Raw genomic sequence first — 22,065 nt, 5'->3', positions numbered from 1 at the left:
GCAGTTTAATATGAACATCCGCTTTGTGTCAAATTATAGCCAAACCTCTTGTTCTCCCCTCACTCCCTTTCTACATTTGTTCCCTCCTTTTTTCTTTCTCGCTTTCACTGCAAATCTTATAGGAAGTCATTGATATTTTTGAAGGCGTGCGAGACGACCAGGCTCTTCGCATGGCAGCTAATTTGGAATTCAAAGGACCACTGCAGAGACAGGTAATGGCTGCTCAGAAGGCTTTAAAGACACAACGTAAACAATCTACAATGCACGAAACAAATCATTAATAATAATAATAATATTCTAGAGGCAAGATGTGAAGTTTCACTGCACTTGGATCTCTTGCCAGGTGGTCTATGGTCAGATATCTGGCTGTGAATCACGACTTCACGAATGGTACCATTATTCCATTGAGCATGCTCCCATTGATTTTGACAGTGAATCATTCAGTAAGACTCACTTCGGGCAGCATTTTATTTTGTCACCTCTGTTTAAATATCTTGCTCAGACGGCGTTAGCTGGTAAAATGATGAAAAGAAAGAAAGTCCAGATCACTCGTATGTTTTCTTTTCCACAGACACAGTGGCATTATAAATCAATTTAGCTCTGAATTTTAGCAAACAGCATATGTGAAAATCAGCAAAGTATGTCTAGCAAACTGAAAGGCAAGGATATCTTGGGTTTTGTTCACATGAAATGGTATGCAATGCTTTTTCTCGCTGGATACTGAATAGGCATTGATTTCAAACAGGCAAGCAGAGAAATTGAAAGTAATTGGTTAAGTTTCTGCATTGTCAGTATGCCTTTCCTCGGTTGCTGTGAGTCGGCTGCCAGACTGTTTAATTCAGAGATAATTGCAGCTCTTCTTCTAAGATACCTCTGCTGTCTTGAATGAGCTATGGGGATGACAGGATCTTTGTGTGGATGCAAGTGTGTGTGAAAGACAATAAGTAAGAGAGATTGGTGGACTGTGTGAAGTCTTTTCAGTGCAATGTCAAGATGCAATGTTTTGACTGAGATGAACCAACTGTTGTGGTTTACCCAGAGGTGGAAGAAGTACCCTTTACATAAATAAAAGCACTGTTCAAGCATCTGTTACGAGTAAAATCTTGCATTGGTAATGTATTAGGCATGATTAGCAATATGTAGTTAAAGTATTAAATGCAAATGCAGATATAAAAAAAAAAAGAAACACCAAAAAAAGTCTAAATATTTCAAAATAAAATGAATTTGTAATAAAAATGACTTAAATGTTTATAGATATCAATTCATCGATGCTAAATTGTCCAATTTATTTATAAACTAAGGTTTTCTTGACCATCATATACAACATCATATTTAAGAAACTACTGTACATAAATATTAATTTGTAAAAGTAACAAGTAGAATTAATTGTAGGTTAATAGAAATTGTAAAGTGGCAGTAAACGAAATACTCGCATAAAGTACAAGTATTTGGCACTTAAGTACAATACTTCACTATATACAGTATATTCCCTCTTGCCCAGTACTGTATAAAGATATACAGTAAATCCTGCGAGGAAAAAATCGAAACATGGAGTCAATTAGAAAGTCGGGGTGGAAATATCCTAAACAATGTGTTGTCACAATAAGTCCCTATACAGTGGTATTGTGTGTTGTTTGCAATTTTCTAAGTAGCATTATCATTTGTTTTGGTTTCCTACCTTTTTATAACTGCCGAACCAATTAATAATGCCTTACCACAATGAAAAGGGTTAAAGTAGTAAAAGATACCTGGCAGTCGTATATAGACGCAATATTGCCTCTCAAACATTCTTTGCTGTATCGGTTTCCCCCACACCTACTGAGAAGTGCATTGTAATGTTGTTTATGTATGTAGCCATATTATTATGTGATGCATGTCGTATTTGCCAGTTGTCACATATTTTGAAAACAATCTCAGTGTCATGTTGAAGGTGGTTTGTCATGTTTTATTTATCCTGTACCAGCGGCTGAGCGGCCTTGGTCGTAGGGCCGGCTGCTCGGAGCCGAACCAAGAGGTAATAATTACTGTGTTATATGTCCCTCGCAGGCGGCAGATCAGATTAAGAGTCTCTATGATCTGTTCATGAAAGTCGACGCCACTCAAGTCGAAGTCAATCCTTTCGGAGAAACTCCCCAAGGACAAGGTGTGTTGTGTGGCATGAAGAGTCCTCTCCATGTGTGTCTGTATGTGTGCATTATGTCATTGCATATGTCACTAACTGCCAACCAATCAAATTGAACATCCACAATATGTCAGCTCTTTACACAGAGAGTATTTATTGCATGCAGCCACCTGTTAATCACTCCGCAGGATACAGGCACACTTACCTCCTCGGGTCTGAATGCGTTCAGGAATGCGAAGTGTAATTGCAACACGTTGACGTCAGTCTCGTGTCAGCATGACTTTGTCTGGATCAAAATCCAAATGGCTTCAGGGAGCAGTGATTTCCATATTCATAGGATGTTGATGTTTGTTGATGAGTCCTAGTTGCTGATGATTAACTAAAGGCGTAAAGCCTATCATCAACTAGTAATGAGGTATTACAGCAGCTGCAACATCCTTCATTTACTCCACAGCCGTCAAACAGCAACCACTCAGGGGATGCTAACAAAATATATATATTTAAAAAAAAGAGAACATCTGATAAGCTGAATGCTTCAACATATTGAAATGCTGTATACCAGCCCTTAACATTTCCCAGTTGCTAAGCCATTACTGCGATTGCAGCATGTACAAAGGCCGAACTTCAGCAGGGTAGGATTAAATTCTGGGTTCGAATCTCATCTACGGCCTTTTGCTGCATGTCCTCCCCTCTCTCTCCTCCCCCCTCTCCCCTCTTAGCTGTCTATCTTGTTTTATCCATTAAAGGATAGTAAATCTGTTAACGAGATAGACAAACTTACTTTAATTTCAATTGGTTTTTGTTTAAGGTTTACTCAAACACTTCAGCTTCGTTACTTATAAAAACCTAATCCAATGTTTGTTTTGTTACATATAACTGAGCAGTTCTTTTAATTACTACCTTTGTATGTTAGAATAAAACGTAGTCTTAGTACTAACAAAATAAACGATAATTGGGTTTACCTAGGGTTGTTCTGTTATAAGGGAGAAATATAGTGCCTTTTTAAATAAAATACAAATTAAAAAAGGGTTGGAAAAATACCATCCTGCCTCCTTTTCAAAATCAGAATCAAGTTTATTGCCATGTACGTTTACTCATACAAGGAATTAGATTTGGTCGCTGGTGGTGCGAACATAAACAGTCTAAGAAAATAAGTTGTTTAAAGTTCAAAAATATAAAATAATAAAAAGAATATTTATAAGAAACGATTAACATTAAAAAGAAAATCATAAAGAAATGTATTTACATCAAAATGACACTTAAATATACAAAGAACATTAAAAGCTAAAACAAACAAACGCAGTGAATATATGGCAACAGAACTATTTTTGTATAGCCATTTGAGTTTCCTTGTGTTGAAAGATGCTACATAAATAAACCTGCCTTGCCTCACCTATACAGGCGGTGTAAAAGAGTGGTAGTAATGTAAGATTAATGGCGGTCCAAATTCGCAGCTGTCCTTTCTTAACAAGCAACCGATTTGCCAGTTTACTTCTCTCTTGACGACCTCCCATACGATGTGTCAGGAAAATAAGGTCTGTAATGAATTAAATGTGACTTTGAGTACAACTTTCATTGCTTTTACAGGTCAGTCTAATCAAATCCTGCCTCAGTCCAGTTTCCACAGTCCCTGCATGTGTTTCTCTCCCTCTGATAGAAAGACTTGAATTCCCAGAGATAAATAAAGAAATGTGTAAAAGAAATGTGAGAAATGCGTTCAGTCCCTCGTCGCCACTTCTCACAACATGACACCAGGGGAGGTTAGCACGCAAACATTTCAGGCGCTCATCATTGAGAAGTGAAATGCATTAAGCACGGTCATGAAGCATATTCTAGTGCTGCGCTGTAGTTGAACTTGTGCTGAACTTTGTTTTCCTCCCAAAGAATTAAGAGTGATTGTCTTGTCTGTGGAGCCGAACAAAGATTGACTGTGAAGCGTCCTATCGAGACGTATTTACTACACACTGAAGATGCATCGCTTCTTTGATGTTATTTAGTCTCCACAAAAGCAGATTCTTGTTCAAAGTATGCTTCATCAAAGATTGACAAGAAGAAGTTTGTTGTTTCATGATTTCTTATGAATATTAATGAATAAAATGAGTCCTTTTTCACACAGAGGTACGAGTTTCCTTTCCTAGCAGCAGGAAGAAGCAGTGGCTGTGATTGAGGCAGGCTTTGTAGACAAGCCTCACATTAAAATCCTTCTCCGGTTCGATTTGTTCACATGTCACAAGGGAATGCTGCTGTTCTCCGGCAGGCATTCAAAAGAGACGTGCTTTGGAAAGGGAAATTTCTCATGGGTGGAAAATTTGTATTTTTTTGTCTCATTTCGTTATAGCTCAATTCATTTTGTAGATGGACTGCAATAATGGATATGTCAAAACAAAAACAAAAATACATTTGTGTTGTGGGAGTGCAACTTCACCTAGAGGACACATACATCTCCATCTCCCAAGTCCCAGGAGAGTGTGCCTGCGTGTGTTTGTCGCTCCCTAAGCCAATACCCGTGTTTCTATATTTTGTTTCCTTTACACTCGTTTACTTGTGGCTGATCTGTCTCTCTGTTTACCTTGAATATGTTAATCATTAGAAAAGTTTATACTAAAAGTTCTATAGACATAAATAGAAATAGACTTATTACCACAACGGTTAGATTTTCATTGTTTGCATGTTTACAGGAGATCCTAGCTGGCTGAAAACTAGCTGGAATTTATTTTCAGGCAAACACACTGCTTTCTGCTTTCTGATTTTAGGGTTCGATTTAAAGACTGTCCACCCCCAAAATCTACAGTATCATTTAAAATAGCAACAACTGCTGTTAAGATTAGCACACAGACAGAATATAAAGGGAAATGGTTGCAGGTTTACCTTTTGCTTTGTGATGGAATATTTCATGACAAGTTACCTTCATTTCCTGGTATGCTGAGACCGTATTCATGAAGCTTCCTGTTGGAAAGACTTGCTTACTGGTCATAAGATTTTATAAGGAATAAGGACATGTTTTAAGAAAGTTAAAATAATAAATAAAGATAAAAACTCTTCATAAAACATCTTAGGCCTTAGGAGAGTTCTAAGGTGAGTTGGGAAAGGGACTTTTAAGAGGCTAAAGGCATTAAGAAATGGCGTAAAGAAAATAAAGGAAGGACAAATATACTCTGAACACTGAATAACAGTGAGTAAATGAAAAGTTACAGAGACGATTGTGCACGGAGAAAGTTTGTTATCAATCTCATTAGAGAGCTATCAAATTTCCTACCCAGTGCGTTCACGAAACTGATCACTATCATATGAAATGAGCCGATCGAACGTAAGCATATAAAGATAGCTACATAACTGTATGAGTTTCACTCTCCATTAGTACTAACGGGCTTTTCACACTGCGTTAGCGCCAAGCTAAGAAAGCCGTTAGCCTGAGTCTAAGAATATGCATTGTTTAAAACCTTTTTGGATCAACTTAGCATTTACTATCTGGGTAACCCACACTTCCTCACTGACTCGTCCCCTTCTTGGTTTACAGTTGCTATGAGAATATTCCTGACATTGCGAGCTCTCAGAAATTTTAAAGGATTTACACGAGCTAATGCATGAGGTAGTGAGCTCCAGAATCAATGGCAAATTGTTGTAACTTTTGGACATTTAAGTCTCAGCAAGGTAGCAAATATAATAACTTGCCCAAAACATTAAACTATTCCTTGGAGTCACTTCTTGTTGTGAGTATTTTATCATTCTTTTGCCTGCTATTTTTCCAGGAAAGCTTCGTGAGGTTGCTCTCTTTGAAATGCACTCTCTTTGAAGTGTAAAGGAAATGTCCATTGACTATAATGGTATACCCCTTTGAGCCAGTGTCAAAAACACCCGCCTCAGTCAGCCAATCTTTGAGATAATCAAGACCAGTACGCGGAGGGAACGCCCCTCGGTTCATTAATTTAAGGTTTTATATAAAATGATTTCAATTAGCTTTTTATTTCTAATGTCCTATTTTAATTTCTCTTTTCCTGAATTTTGTGATTCCCCTGTTGCTATGTTTCCCCCCTGACTCTGCTTTTGTTTCATCCCCGTTCCTCCAGTGGTTTGCTTTGATGCTAAGATCAACTTTGATGACAATGCCGAGTTCCGACAGAAAAGCGTGTTTGCCATGGACGACATGAGTGAGAGCGACCCCACGGAGATGGAGGCTGCCAAGTGGGACCTCAAATACATCGGACTGGATGGAAACATCGCCTGCTTCGGTACGGGAACAAAACCCTATAACGGCGCTCATTGCTGCTCAGAAACGCCAGCCATTAAATGAATTCTCACATAAGCCAACCCCTCCTGGCATAAAGGTTTAAATGCGCCTCTCAAGTCACATAAGTGAAAAGCTCAGGCACGGTTAAAACTTGGTCAAAGTAAAGGCAGCCTGGGCTCTCCTCCAGTCCACATTACGAGGAGCAGCTTTCTCAGGGCTCCAGAAGGAATGCTGCCGTATCCAATGCGTTCTAATTAGCTATAATCTGCCCTGAAAGTCTCCAGCGAGCCAGATTGTTAGCATTCTCATTAAAGGCCCCCTCTCTTGTCATAAATCAAAGCGTTTACAGTGTACAGCAGCACTAACAGGTGCTCGTGCGTCTTACCCCGTGGCCTCATAAACACATTAGATGTCTGTTAGCACTAACACTGCACACACACATTCTGCATCCCCAGCTCCCAGCCTCTCTTAAAGTAACAACAGCCTTTAAGGCCCCGCAGCTTCCTTGAGAGCTCCGTAAGCCACCAAAGTGACAGCTGTTCAAGCGAATTTCCCTTTTATTGAGACCTCTGTCGGGGAGCTTGCCAGGACACAAGTACAGCTTGGCTAAACCAAATGATGTAAGATGTTTGTGTTCTCTTGGCTGCCGCACACCTCAGCAGGGTGGTGCCATTGGCAGTTGGCTAAATAATGGCAAAGGCCATAATAAAAAGGGTAGCAGAACTTCTTTTAATCAACGCTCTTTTGTCGGAAGTCCGTAGCTGAGTCATAATCAGATGTTCACCTTGTTGCTCGACTAAAAGCATTGAAGAGAAGATTTTTTTTAAAAGCCGTTTGCACTTCTTTGCTCTAAGTCTGCTCGATTCCTTTCATGGGTTTATGAACAGTGCTAATGTTATTTTAATTAACTCACGGCTGCTGGCGTCATACTTTCCTCTCAGGGACTTTCGATTCAATTTCTGGACTTTAGACAGCACTAAGACTCAAATTAAACATTGATATGTTTAATTAATACATTATTCTCTATTATCATTTGCTCAGTTAAAATATGAAATGGCTACATCTGAAAATAATCCTCTCACTCTGATTACATTTTGGTTATATTCAAGTCCGTTTTTGAGCTATCCTCTATACTTCAGTCTAAATGGTGCATGTTTTACAGTGAATGGAGCCGGTTTGGCCATGGCCACATGTGACATCATTGACCTACATGGAGGAAAGCCAGCTAACTTCCTGGACCTGGGGGGAGGAGTCCAAGAGAGGCAGGTGTACGAGGCCTTTAAGCTGCTTACTGCTGACCCCAAGGTAGGAACAAACTTTTAAAGAAGTCCTTTTGAAATTTTGTAACAATTGAGCACATGAGCCAAATGAAAAAAGCCAGACTAAAAGTACACGTCAGCTGTTGAATTGTCTTTGACATTGCAGTCGTGTACGTATCTTGTCATAGCACATTCACAAAGCCCTGTCTGTCTGTTTAGGGCTTTGTCACTGAGACAACAGTGCTCATTAGACTGGGAACCTTGGCATATGTCCATGTTTCACTAAGAGAAACACGGTCGGGGAAGCTGTGTGAATATATGCCTTCAAAATGCAGTGGCATGATAAATCACAGCTGATTACTCTGCAATAAAACTAATTTAAAGTCTCCTTATCACTTGTGCATCCACATACATGTACACATGCTTCTTAACACACAGAACATGCTCATAAACAACTATCTATTTTAATTAAACTCAAAAGCCTGCTTCTGAAAGTCTTGCCGCTCAGGATGAGTGGCAGCTTGGGGTGTTTTACAAGTGATTCGGCTCTATGTTCTGAAAGCTAATAACTCCAAACTAAACAATATGAGCCCTGTTACCATAGTGCAGTGCAGATTGTGTGTTGACAGTCATCACACCGCTAATTCCTCTGCGGCTGTCAATCCCGCTTCCCTGGAGTGAGCTCCGGTGTCCTCTCAGTTAGCATCTCTGGCGTGATTGTAATACAGAGTAGAATTTGATTCCAATTTAGTCTCCTACCCTCTTTTAAAAAAAACTGTATTATCACATATCGACTTGACTTGTCAGGAAATGCATTAAAAATGTGTTTTACAGACTTTATTAACCGTAAGAATGGGACGTTGTCAACATGACTTCACCCATTTTGTATGTGGACTACGGTCTTGAGTTTGGTGTTTTTGCCGTCGCCATTTTGAAACCAGGCGTAAGACGAAAGAAATATGGAAGAAGAAATGTTTTTAAGCAACAAAAAGTACAAAAATAAAAAGTTCTAAGATGGAAAAACAGACAATAACGAGACCAGCCATGTCATCGCATAGCAACCTTCCTTAATCACATCCCAAAAGTGTTGTCTACTTTAAATGTGACCTTAATATAAATAATACATATCATGCTTTATTGAAGAAGACTTAATCCTAGCGTTTGAGACCATAACCTTGTCAGGAAAATGTTGACTGAGTTAAGAAATCAAGTTAGAAGAAAGATAATTTTCTCATAGACTTCTATACATTCGCCTCCTGCTGGATATTAGAGATAATGCAGGTTTTAGGCACTTCGATATTGAATTCATTTTTTTCTCGCACGTGTTTCCAACTAGTTTGTCCCACCTTTGCCCACCTGGAAGTTACCAATTCAACCACAGCTTCCAGTACTTGTTCCATATTAATGAGAGAGGTGACTCACAGGCCTCAAACTTCATTTCAAATGTCTTCTTTTTCATGAGGCTGTGAAATTGAAGCTTTTTGTGAATAATTCTGCCTCACATTTCTGGCACAGCAGTGAACAGACCTGTGTTGCACAACTTTTATACTGTAGATGAATGTTAAAAACCTCCTGACCTTAACATCCCAGCAGGTGATATAATTCCTCATTCAGATTTCGTCTGAGATTCATTTTGGTCTCACGTGAATACCACTCAATGTTCGGTAGGGGAAAATAAAAATGAATAGTTTGGATGACAAATAACTGAGATCAACAGGGGAGAGAGGAAATGACAAAGAGTAGTCACTCTCACCTGGCGTGGGGCCACCATCTGTAATTCTTATTATTATTAAAGCTTTTTAAAAAGTGATTTTCTGCAGAAGCAAAAAGGTCTGCATTTGTTGTACTCGCTGAAGAAAAAAAAAAGAAATCTCCTGCATGGACGAGAGGATCCTCCTCCAACCTCCTCCCGTTCCTCCTCCTCTGTCTGTCTTGGGTTGATTCCTTAGATCCAGATGGGGGAGTAAGCCCGCTGTCTGTCCCTCCTGCTGCTGTGTATGGAAATAGAGACAGGGAGCTCCTCCCTAACGGTGAAAAAAAAGCAGAATAGGATTGACATTAAACTGGGTTGGAAGCACCATTAGCATTTCAACCAGGGGAGCTGAGAAACCTGCTCTGATCTGTGGAGGGAATGTTAATCATTTCACAATAAGAGCGGAGGAGAGGGAGAGAGAGAGCTGCTCATTTGCATTTAGTTTCTCTTTTCCACAAATTAGCACTCCACAGCTCCAAAATATGAGCACAATTTAAAATTAAAATCAGTCCCTAGGATAGGTGAGCATAATAAGGCAAAAATGATTGACTCTATGTGTCAATAAGTTATGGAGTGAACATTGTTGAGGCAATCAGTGCTTATGGACTTTAAATATGCAACCTTTTGTTGACAATTTATTCACAATTTGAAGTCCCAGGTGCACTGGTTCACCTGCATTTCATCTCATTATTATTCCAAAACATTTATTCTTCTCTCAGCTAATAGTTTTGTTGTGTTGCATAAAATGAGTGGCTGTGGGGAAGGACATTAATGTTGTGCTGCATACATGAATATATACACCAAGTACTATTACTTTTGGAATGTTTATGCGCTGTGGTGATGACAGAAGTGCTTTCAGAGGCCAGGCAGGGGCGAAACAGCAGGAAATATCCCGCTGTAATGACGCCACGCATTTCCACAAAACCAGGTATATTTCTGTGTATTTCTTCTCTGTCGTCTTCATACGCTTTTGTCTGCCTCCCTCTGTCATTCCCCTCTCTCTCCCTCTCAGTCCTCTGCTTTGATGTCTCAGGCTCATTGTGCTGAGAGGAGTGGAAGTGATGCAAGTGTTATGCTGGCAGTGAATAGCAGACGGAGATGACAAAGCCTCCCTTTTTCTTGTCCAGAGCATCTACCCTTACACCAATCATTACCTTAAACATTATTATTATGTGGAAGAAAAGCAAAGGGAATGGTGAGATGGGGAAACTGTATGTGAAGGGAGAATAACAGAAGTAAAGAATAATAAAGCATTGTGTTGCCCAGTGTGTGTTTAAGACCTGAGATGTTATGTAGCTCAGCTGGGTGTACTAACCCATTCAGCTTTGTTTGACTTCCAGCCCCTGGCTTTTTAAACGGGGACATATTTATTTTTCATGCTAAAATAAATAGCTCCACTTTCTTCATCTCCACACAGTCTGAATGGCTGAATTTATTGAGGTTTCCTTCACATCACCTATAGGCACGAAGCAGGAGCAGGCATCAAATACCAGCAGCTAAATAACCTCGTTATTGCCTGGCGCCTGGGCCTTCAAGAAAGTGGCAGATGGATGTTTTGTCCAATTGACATCCATTTTGTTCTTAGGGCTTGAGGCAGTTTCTGTAATTTTTATAGGCTACAGTACATGAAAACATATTTTATATAACACACCCTTGTTGTTCTGTTTAAGGGCCATCAGTATATCAAAATATATTTTACGACAAAAACGCCGTTAAAATAATCTTTTTTTTCTTTTACATTTTATATTGCCAATTTCCAAAGCACATCTTTGTATAAATGAATAATGATAAACCTTATTTTGTTCCCCCTAGGGTTGACACACTATGACATTCAGTGTCATCACAGATATATTTTCAGTGTAATCAAACCAGTGAAAATCACATCCTTAAAATATGTATGCGAAAATAGCAGTTTGCTGGTAAATACACAAACTAGGATGGCGTGGGAGCCGATGTACTGTGAAAGTGTGTGAGCACCTGCACTCCTTCCTGTGCGGGTGTGAACAGCCCGGTTATTGCATCTTATTGTAACTCTGCTGCATCTTTAGTGTTCAACTCAATGTGATGGAAACTAAAGTCATAGTACAACTTAGTCTTGCCATGTTGCAGAGAACTGGCGATTTTTAAATGGACTGCATTTATATCGCACTTTTCTAGTCTTTTACGACTCCCCAAAGCGCGTATAAGTGTATAAGAGCAATGGAAGTAGCAATTTGGGGTTAAGTATCTTGCCCAAGGATACAGCAAATTGTTGACTGCAGGGGCTGGGGATCAAACCCCAAAACTTGCGACTGTTAGATGACCACACTACCTCAAAGCCACAGTAGGGACAGGTGATTATTGAAATGACTGACTGTCAGCTTTGTTTCACAATCAGCAAAATGCTTTTAACATGGTATTGCTACTGAGTCAACCAGCGGCGGTAGATACATTTTGACACACGCTGTGGGCAGAGAGCCAGTCAAATTTCCTTCGTTGTGACTTTTAAATGTTCTGCTTCCCTTTCAGTGCCTATGTGAGTGCACAAAACTAAATGAGCTGGAGGACAAACAAAAACCAATTTGTAAAAAAAAAAAAAGGGCCATTACAATTTTCTCATATTATCTTTGTGAGGTAATCACAAAGTGACATATTGTGTCTGCGCTTTCTCAGTGCGTACGTGTCCATGTGTGTTTTTCTTTCTCTATTGCTACCTGCAGGCTTGTTGCATGCTGCTGTAGCTCGCCGTGCTGCTGCGTTGTTTACGGGGAAGCAGGCATGCTCCTCTCTGAGGGTAAAGAGGCACAGATTGTCGCATTAGCATTAGTTCAGCTGGGCGACCCTCCTCCAGGGCAGATACGGAGGTGTGTTCATATGCATGTGTTAATGTTGTTGCATAATCGCGCTGTTGATCATGAAACATCTTTTTCCAGCTCCCACAGGCCATGTGTGTTATCTCAATTAGGAAAGCTGAGGCTCCCCTGTGTTTCCCTTTTTCCCCTCCCTTGTTTGTGTGGGATCATTATGCATGTCCCCTTGTGTTTCTGCCCCCATTGCCCTTAAGCAAAACTACAAACTTTATCCCGTCTTTCCAGCTCAGTGACTCTGCTTTACCTCCCAGACATTTTCTTCCATGTCGCAGTGACATTTCTGAACCTGGCCAACTCCGAGTCTCATCTCCACCTCCACATGGGACACCACTATTACTCCCTCTCCAACACGGTTTCCCATCAAAATGCATGTGTTGTTATTATTCAGCACTAATTGCATGGTGATACCTGTGTCCCTGTGTGGATTTCTGCCAGTCAGTCATCTCACTAACTCCTCTTTTGGTTCCTTCCTCTTCTTTCCATTTCTACTTCCTCTCTCCACTTCTTTGTATCTCTCTTTTTCTTGCCTGTAGCCTTTCATCTAGCCAAATCCTGTTAAAGTCAATGTGAGGAGCTTCCCTCGGTTTCATGCCCGCTAGCTAAATCTCATAGGAGCCCAGGCGCTGCCTTTTTCGTCCCCAGACATCTGAGTCCATGTCTAATGCTCCTCAACATGAATGGAGTCACAGCAAGGAATTGGTTCTGGTCCAAGGACAGGTGACCCACAGAAATGTGTTGTCAGAAGAGCAGCTTCATGCTGCAGAGGAGAGACTGAAAGAAGCCTTATTTAACCGGGCTGGGTCCTTTGGGTGCAGGACTATGATGGAAATCACACAGCTCATTCAGAAATGCAAATAGGTGCAAATACATACTTGTGTTGTCCCCCACGGGACCCCAACCACTTTTAATCACAAAAGTCACCTGTGTTGCAAAAGCCCCCCATTGTGTTCTTTAAAAAAAAAAAATCACCTTTCCGCCTGAAGCCGAGGGCCTGTGGGAGTTTCTCATTCCCTGTGCTATCAGCACAGGTAACGCAAAGCCGTTGAGAAAAAGGAGAGGAATGGGGGAAAAACAACCACGGTAATGGAGTTCATTCCCAGTGCGCAGAATATTGAAGTACTAAATAGGGGGCCAGCAGAGGAGGGACGAGTACTTAGTCCTGCCTACACACTGGGGCTGCTATATCGAGGCCAAAGAAACAATGCTTAAAACAGGCAGGGAGCATTGTGGGTATATGTGCTCAAAGGAGAAGTGGCTCTCGAGGTGATTAATTTCTTCTTTTTTCTGTTATAGGCTTTGCAGGTTATTGTGTTGGCTCGCCATTATAAATGAAAGGCTCTACCTCACATAATGGTTTTTCTCGCAGATTTGCTTACAATGCATTAAAAGGCTGCCTTCCTGAGACATATGGAGTTGTTGTTTTTCTGGTACATTTAATATCCCCGCGACAATGCGGGAAGCTTACAGTTATGCTATTGGATAAACGCAGAGTCACTGACCCCGTGTTATTGCTTGAGATGTCTTCATCAGAGGCTAAATGCATTGTAATGAACCTGTTTGAACACATATTGTATTAATGTGTGTTTTTCTTCAGCTTGTAGTCAGTGTGTGTTTGGATTTCAAGGCTGTTGGAAGTCAGTAACGTATAATGCAAAGGTTCTGCTGTTTTTAAGTGAAGCATACATTTATAAACCTATGCAGTGTGGGTGGACTCGCTTATTACACACGCATGTATCAGATGGCACAAATAAAAAGCTCTTGCACATCTTTCTTACTATGAACAACTTTCAAATATATATAGATATCAGATATTCACCGACAATGTTGATGCGTCGTGGACTGTGTTGCATTTCTTGTGTTTTTGAGAATGAAAGGAAGACAAAACGTTATAGGAATGTAACATCAGGAGTGCTTTTTATTTTCTTGTTAAAGCAAGAATTGGGGTGGCTTTGCCCCTTGTGTCTGGGCTGTAAACTTTATATGGTGCAATTTGTTGTCAGTTCAATTAACAAAGCATTCATTTCTCCTGATTTTATTTTTGTTGTTCTTGATGCTCACTTGTTTTCTCTTCCTCGTTCAATGCTTTCCTCGCTGCCACAATCAACAACATTTTGATTGATTTAAGCGGCGAAAGTGTTGATGATCTTTACCAGGATTCCATCACTCTCAAAACAAGTTAATTAGGGCATACCTCTTAAGTAACCTAAGCTGAATATAAATCAGTTTTTGAACTGTAACAACCCTTAACACTCAGAAAATATTTGCTCAAACTGAATTAACACGACTTGCTCAGTCCTCAGGGCTCAGTGGAATAAAAAGGAGATTATAGTTTAATCAAATCAACCTACAGTGCGCTGACTTTTAGAAAGAACAATATATCTGGGAAGAAAAACAAAGACGGATATCTTATGAGTCACGATGCTATTCAGGAAAACGTTGCTTTTGCTGTGTATATCGAAATAGCTTTTGTTTACTAATGTTTGAATGCATTTAACATGTAATTGTATATTAATTACATGTCATATAACCAAAGGTATCACATACGTTTCATTACAATAAGTACATTGGCAAAAGGTTTGTTATTTTAACACTGTACATATTGCAGTGTATTTATACTTCCCATGAATGTTGTGTTGGGGTAATATGTGAATAATTCAGTCACTCACGTGTCTAAGGTCATGTTGATATATCATGTTGGACGTTACTGACACTGTTTATACACCTTGTTGTACTTAAAGCAAGGTCGGTGGTCGTTAAAAAAACGATTGCTTGATAGATTGATTGACTGACTGATACAGTGATATGCTGTAGGCAAGTTCATTGTTTGTCAGGGGACGGATTACCCTTTTAACATAGCAATGCTTGTGTTGATCCAAAAGCATCATGGCCACGCTGCTGCTGATCGACCAGCGCTGAGTGTGGGTTGGACAACAGCTGGCTCGGTGGACAGGTGTTTCTAATAGGGAGTACAGTCGTCCCAGATTATGAGAAAAAGCAAGCTCCAGAGACACTTGGAGAGCGTGCATGTGGGCGAGCAAGAATAATTCTGCCGCAGAGTCGTGCATTTGTATGAGATAGTTTGAGACATTTGCATTTTGAATCCACTTCATTTACAGGAAACACATATGTTGCCATTCACTCCTACTGATGTTTATACGCACAATTCCTATCAACTAAACTCTTGAACCCAAACTCTTACAATACTAACTTTAACATCACAGCCATGAATCAAATAACAAATGCATGTACTCATCCAGCACATGTATAAACTGCACCAAGAGAGGAAGGTTCAAGACCTAAACAAGGTAGGAATACACACACACACACACACACACACACACACACACACACACACACACACACACACACACCTCATTCTTCCTGCTGAGTTAATTTGATCAAGTTAAGGAGTTGTCCAGAGATGTACCACAAAGCTGATTTGCCCTTCAGGGAGCTAATGCCCTGTCTGTTTCCATTTGATCTGTGTTTGGACGACTCAGCATGCTACTAAAGAAGCATGTCATTTTCCACTGCACGATCACTAGACAACACTATTACTTAACCATCATGTATGCATAAAGACTATGGATTCTCTAATGTATTCACCACGTCCCAGCACCTTGTCTTAGCACCAATTTGTCCCCTGTTGATTCTCACACACAGACACACACACACATATAGACGGATCCCATGGGCATATCTGATTGAGCTTGCTCCTGTCTGCCATTCCTCATCCGCGGGAAATCAATAGAGGATCTGGGATTGGAGCTCGAGCTAATTGAGCTCTGCTCTCTCTGTTCTCTTATTGCTGCCAACAGCGATTTGTCATCGCAGCACCTGGTTCACTCCATGGGGCCAGGGGGAGCCAGCCAGCGATCAGATAGGGTCTGCGGATGCCATGGGGAGGGGAGCCGCGTGTGATTGAGCGACCTTGTGAAGTTGAGCTCTCAGAGGAAGGGCATAGCAAAGCATGGCTTCATTTATCCTCAGGTGCCTCCATAAGAGCTGCTTGATGTTTCTTCCTCTTCACAAAGGAATAGAAAAATAGAATCCTGTAGGTCTTGTGTTGCACACAGTCAGATCTGGATTCTACGTATTATCACATTGGTTTTCATGCAACTTTACTCTTTTGCATTTATTTGCATTTATTTCACAACCCACTGCTAACCAAGACGCATCCAGAGAATAAATTATAATGAACTTGCACCATTGTTCTTGGCAGTATCACTAACCCACGATTCCCTCCAGCCATAAAACTCGTGCCATGAGAGAGTCTGTTATGCTGGGTTTACACTTCACACATGGTTTCAACATAGTCATGGATCATTAACCCATGATAATGCCTCATGCTAAATGTGGCTTGCTGTTGCTAGCCAATGTTGTCCCTACAAACTGCTTCTCTACTCGTCTCTGTATAATAAATGCAGAATCTTTCCATCCAAACCATCTGCTGCATTCACTCCGCCCTTTGCCACCATTCCAGTTCCCGTCTCTCCATCTGTCTGCGCTCCAAGACTTGAGGGAGTATCACCATCACAGAGAGCCATGTCCAGGGCTAGGAAGAGACACTGCGGCAAATGTGACTGTTAGACCTCCCTCATTTCATGCTCCCCTGGTACTTATGTGTGCACATGTTAGGAGATTATGTGAGGTCACTCAAACACCCAGTTGATGAGATCATCCATGCTCCCTGAGCCGTGTACTGACACCACAAACACTGCGCCCTTTCCCGTCCTCTAGGGCTAGTAATGCGACGATATTTTTGAAATTGCTTGTCAATGTTGAGACCGTGTCACTGAAACATAGGTTAATTGCAGTAATAGCTGTTGAATGTTTCTGTAAATTAATTTAAATGTCATTAATTAGGGTTAAAGTTCAGCAGGCTCACACATTTTAACTGTCTGAAAAAAAGATTCTGAAAAAAAAGTCAAGATTCTGAAAGAAAAGTGGTGTGGTATTACGCAACGTTGCTAATATATTGTGGTAAACTTAGTCAACAGGTAAAGATTAATGGTATTAAACCACAGCTGTAGTGATAAAAAGGATGATTAATGATAGCTGAAGTACCTGTCACCTTGTAAAGGGGTGCTTCATCGATCAGATAATTGTACTTCTTCAATAACCTTGCTAAATCCTAAAGAGTATTTGAAATAAAAGCATCACAGGCCCAGATATCCTAACTGGTGAATACAGATCTGGTAAAGCAACTCAATTACATATTTAATTTGATGGAGAGTTTATCCTCTTTATTTAACTCTCCCAGAAGAGAGGAGAGAAGTGTCACAGTCTGAGTGGCAATCCCAATGACAAGTAAACAGAACTTTAGACTAACATCAGTTGAGTGCTAACTGCTGCTGTCATGCTAATAGTCGAATATTAGCTTTGACTGTAAATATATTCTTCCCTACAAATATTACCCAGACAAAAAAATGTAAATGCTTTTGATTGTGTTTTGACTTAAAGATGATGGAAAACATACTGGGCTAAAACTGTTGTAGGTCCATCACAGGAGTACCAGTTCTACTGTGAGTCGGAGTCTATAATACAGTTAATAAAATATTGCATATCACCAGGTCACCATTACTTGAGTTTAAAGATGAAAGTCTCGATGCTGTATTCCTTAGTACAATTAATGTTGTTTTATTATTTCTGTTTACCTCTAGCTTTTTTGCCTGCTTCTAGGTGCCTGTTTATTCCTGTCGGTACATCACGTTCTTGTGCCTCTGATCCTGAAGTGTGCGTTTGTTCAAACAGCGCCCCAGGCTCAACAACTCACATTAACCTTCTGACTTGTGTCGTCCTTCTACCCTCTCTCTCGCTGCATCCCCCTGGGTTTTTTGGGCAGGGTCATGGGCTAAGACAATGTGTCCTCTAAAGCAAGGTTTGACACTTGCAAGGACAGCAGTAGTGTTTTGCTTCATCCAAAGTTTTAACATCCACCCTTCAAAATGGCAAGATCAAGATGGTTTCGGTACATGACATTTAAGCTAAACCTTTTATCCAAAGTGACTTTTGGGGTAAGTATCTTATCCAAAAACACTATGTAGACTTCATGGGCTTAGGATTGAACCATTAGCCCTCCAATTTGTAGATGCCCCTTCACCCCTGAACCACAGCTGCCTTCACAAAGGTCACAAAGACACTGGCTCCTAGACTCTGGCTTCCTCTAGCCACTGTGTAGCCCTAATGAGCAAACATTCACGAATTCTGTATTTGTAAATGTCCCCTCCCTCCCCAGTGCCTCTCCTCCCTGCTCGCTGTGTATCAGGTATTTGTTGCTCAGTATGGTGAGACATGCCGGCAGCAGTACAGCGAGAGATTATTGTCGGTGTAATTGGCTTTTCACCGGCCTGATTTGATACGATCCTCTTGTCTGATCCGCACACTGCTTTATTATCGAGCATAATGGAAAGACGTTGAGGCTCACATGAAACGTTCACCTCATCACATCGCCAAAGAAATCGCCTCTCTCACTTCATTCCCATGCTTAGGGTCAGGATAGAAGCTCAGAGCACACCCACATACACAGAAAAAAGGCACGTATAACTAACTTGCATATGCTGCCGACAAAATAAGAACAAATGGTCTGGAAGATTGAAAAGAAACACGATTTATCTCAAATTAACTGGCTGTGTTGAACAATCTATATACCAGTCATTGATTTACTAAGGCTTCAGCCATCACGCATACCACCGTACATTATACTTGTCCAGGTCTTATTGTCTCGGCTTTCCTGAGAGCCGATGGGTAGGAAGTGGCACAGATTGTAAGAGCCAGATCAGTCCAAGCCGACATGACTGTCTGTCAGCAGCAGCAGCAGTCTGCCTTGTTCACAGAGCAGCAGAGGCGATGTACAACACAGCTCTCCTACACGTGGTTATCTCAGGCGATATCTGCTGCTGCCAGCGGAGGATACAGATGGACAAGAGATTTGCAGTGGGAAAAGTGAGGAGTAGAGTATAGGAGGGGAGAAGATTGATAGGCAGCAGAGGTAGTTTTTGGAAGATACTTTTTACATGTTTACCAAGTCCCACTGTATCAACACTATAAAAATGTACTAGTAGATGTGAAGAGTAAATTATGCCAAACTAAAAAGTTAAGAAATTACACCTTCTTAAAACTTTTAATACATTTTTACACCATGTCATTATCATTTCATTTCATTTGCTCTTATTTTCTGGTAGGTAAATGCCATTTCACATGACATTTGCTTGTTTGGTTGCCAAGACAACAATTGTGTGAGGTCTTTTCCTGACAGATTTATTTTTGGCACTGTAGGACTCAATATGGGCGCTTGTTTCAGTAATTTCTTGATAAAGGTAAATTGCAGCCTGGGACTGTAACATGTTCTTTCTCCCTAATGAATATGAGTTGATGCCTTTGTTAAAAAGGTCAAGTTTTTATTAGGAAATCCAATTTCATCCCTTTTGATATCATTTCTGAAGAGAAGGTAGTGCAATTTTAGCTGGGAGATATCCACATAGTCTGCAGGCAAAATGAGAATTTCCCATATTGAAAGTTTCCCTGTCTGCATTAAATATAGTGAAACAATATTGTGTTTTGTGAAAGGTCTTCACATACTCAAAAACCAGGAGAATAAACATTAAACATAATGGATTTAAATTAAAATGGTCTTGAAGCTATACAATTATACAATTCTCTGATGCCTGTCTCATCTTTAAGGTACTTCATGGGCTTGCTCCACCACCACTGCACCAATTCATAAAACAGAAAGATAATGTCAATAGAGTAACCAGATCAACCGCCAGAGGGGACTGCGTAGTGCAGTACAGACAAAGCAAGTTTGGACACACAGCCTTCTCAATTAGAGCCACCAATTATTGGAATGGTCTGCCCAATGAATTAAGGGAGTGTAACAGCCTTACAACTTTCAAAAGCAAACTCTAATTTTGGATTAGGGAACATCATATCTGTAACCACATACCAAATGCTTAAAACCATGTAATGTTATTCCTCTCTTTCCCTCCTTTATTCATACTGTAACCTACTGTATGCTGTAACTTTTATGTGGAGGGTGTAGTGAGAGGCGTGCATTGTCTGTGTCTGTATGAGGGTGTGTTTATGTCTTTTTAATCATGGTTTTATTTGTTATCAGTTTATGTATTTTTATATCTTAGGGTGTCTTTTAAGATCTGGCTAGGGACAACAAATGGAAATTAGCATAGCAGCTAACTCTGTCTTATTTACAGCAATTTGTCTGTTAATCAATGAGCACTGTCCCTACCAACTAAATAAATACATGTTTATTCACTGTATGAGGAAAAAGCTCTTTGCCACTCAGGTTTTTTGGGGGAATTTCGAAAAGACAAAGCCAACTCTTTGCTCTTTTTCATTTTATCCTTATTATTTAAGTTAATTCACAATTAAGTTGCTTGAAGTTGGTGCTAAAAAAATGTTGAGAACTCAAGTCTGAGTACCGCTCTGTTGCTATAAATGTCCAGATAGATATGAATTTTATACGTTTTATTCCGTAAAAAGCAGCAACTTGACTTGAGTTTCCTCCCTCCCTTCCTTTTATTCCATACTTGCCTTTGGACTTTTTGATTGTTTTCTTATCCTACATCCAACTCTATCATTTTTGACAGCCCTATGACATTCATCGTCTTTCTTTTGGATCCAAGAACGCTTTTGTTTGGTTTTTCTGTTGCACGCAGTAAAGAGGCTCCAATAGTATTCAGAGAAAATAGACGGGTAAGAGCACTGACAGAAAAGAGGTGAGTGAGAGAGTTATGTTGAAAGAGGGATAAGGAGAGGAGAAAGAGGGTACAGAGGGTGAGGAGAGAGGGAGGAAATGGATGTGGAGAGCAGTAAAACGGGTGAAGGAGTGGGGTAGGGAAGGCGGGTTCCAGCAGTGATTACATTGTCCATCAGGCCACAGGACGGCCTGCATCAGCTCACAGGATTGATGTTTGACAGAATAATTAGAAAACTGTCTCCGCCTGTAATCACTGGAGCTCATCTTGCCGGAGAAGGCTTCCATTCGCTTTCTGACACACACATACACACACAAACAAGCTAGTGAGAGCCATCTGTGGTTGACTGGTATATGGGACAGTGGGTTGATAGAGTGGAAAGATGGGGGTGTTCCTATTTATTCTTAAATAACTGATAGAGTTTATTTGCCAAGGTGGGAATTGGAGGCGAGAGTGGCGTGTCACTCGCTGGTTCACTGAAGGCAGGAGTGGAGAATACACTGGTGATTTTAAAGGTGCTAGAGACAAGGTTTATGGACTGGAAAAAAATGAATTAAATGGAGTTTTTACTACAGTGGGTGGCAGAACGAATGAGATGTGGGACTGGAGACCCTCCTGACCTGACTTTGACTCTTTAAGTGCTATTGTGTGCACAGAGGCTCGTATGAACGTCGGTTGCTTGAAATGCAAAGTCGGTGAATAACCCCAAATGTCCATCAAACACATTTTACAATTCAGTCTTGACATGGCTGTGGCAGGGTAATATTGTCGAGTGGAAACTTTGACAGTCTTTACAGCCTTTTTTGGCAGATTTTCTGAGAGGGTGCAGGAGTAAGTCTGGAGTATTGAGATAGAAAGTTCTTTCTTGACCTTGTGTAAAACAGTAGTCAACTATAAAAATACAAGAGAACCTACCCCACGCACACTCCTTCTAGCAGCTCTGGAGTTTTCAACCATATCAAACTATTTTTCTTAGGGAATGTGTAAATTGAAGATGTATAGATTAAAAATGTTCCTGGCTTAAAAGTTGAGATTGCATCATTGACTTTTAAACCTTTAGTTGTCTTCTAAACGTTACCACCCGATCTAGGGTTATAAGTCCATTAAAGACGCCCTTTTATACTTTTGGGGGTATTTCCC

At 40.4% G+C, this 22,065-nt stretch overlaps 1 protein-coding gene across 1 annotated transcript in view; it reads left to right on the top strand.

The window, feature by feature from the left end:
* The window catches only part of suclg2 (succinate-CoA ligase GDP-forming subunit beta), a 93,468-nt gene that overhangs the window by 46,652 nt on the left and 24,751 nt on the right, over nt 1-22,065 (top strand). Inside the window, exons 6-9 of the mRNA XM_063911801.1 lie at nt 123-212; nt 2,047-2,143; nt 6,190-6,351; nt 7,513-7,655. Coding sequence (XP_063767871.1) covers nt 123-212; nt 2,047-2,143; nt 6,190-6,351; nt 7,513-7,655 — 492 coding nt within the window. The remainder of the gene's footprint in view (nt 1-122; nt 213-2,046; nt 2,144-6,189; nt 6,352-7,512; nt 7,656-22,065) is intronic.

This window comes from Eleginops maclovinus, chromosome 20 (genome assembly GCF_036324505.1).
Source record: "Eleginops maclovinus isolate JMC-PN-2008 ecotype Puerto Natales chromosome 20, JC_Emac_rtc_rv5, whole genome shotgun sequence".
In the NCBI taxonomy this organism is placed as follows: domain Eukaryota; kingdom Metazoa; phylum Chordata; class Actinopteri; order Perciformes; family Eleginopidae; genus Eleginops; species Eleginops maclovinus.
Note: the sequence above shows the minus strand (reverse complement) of the source record. Positions and strands in the feature narration are given on the sequence as shown.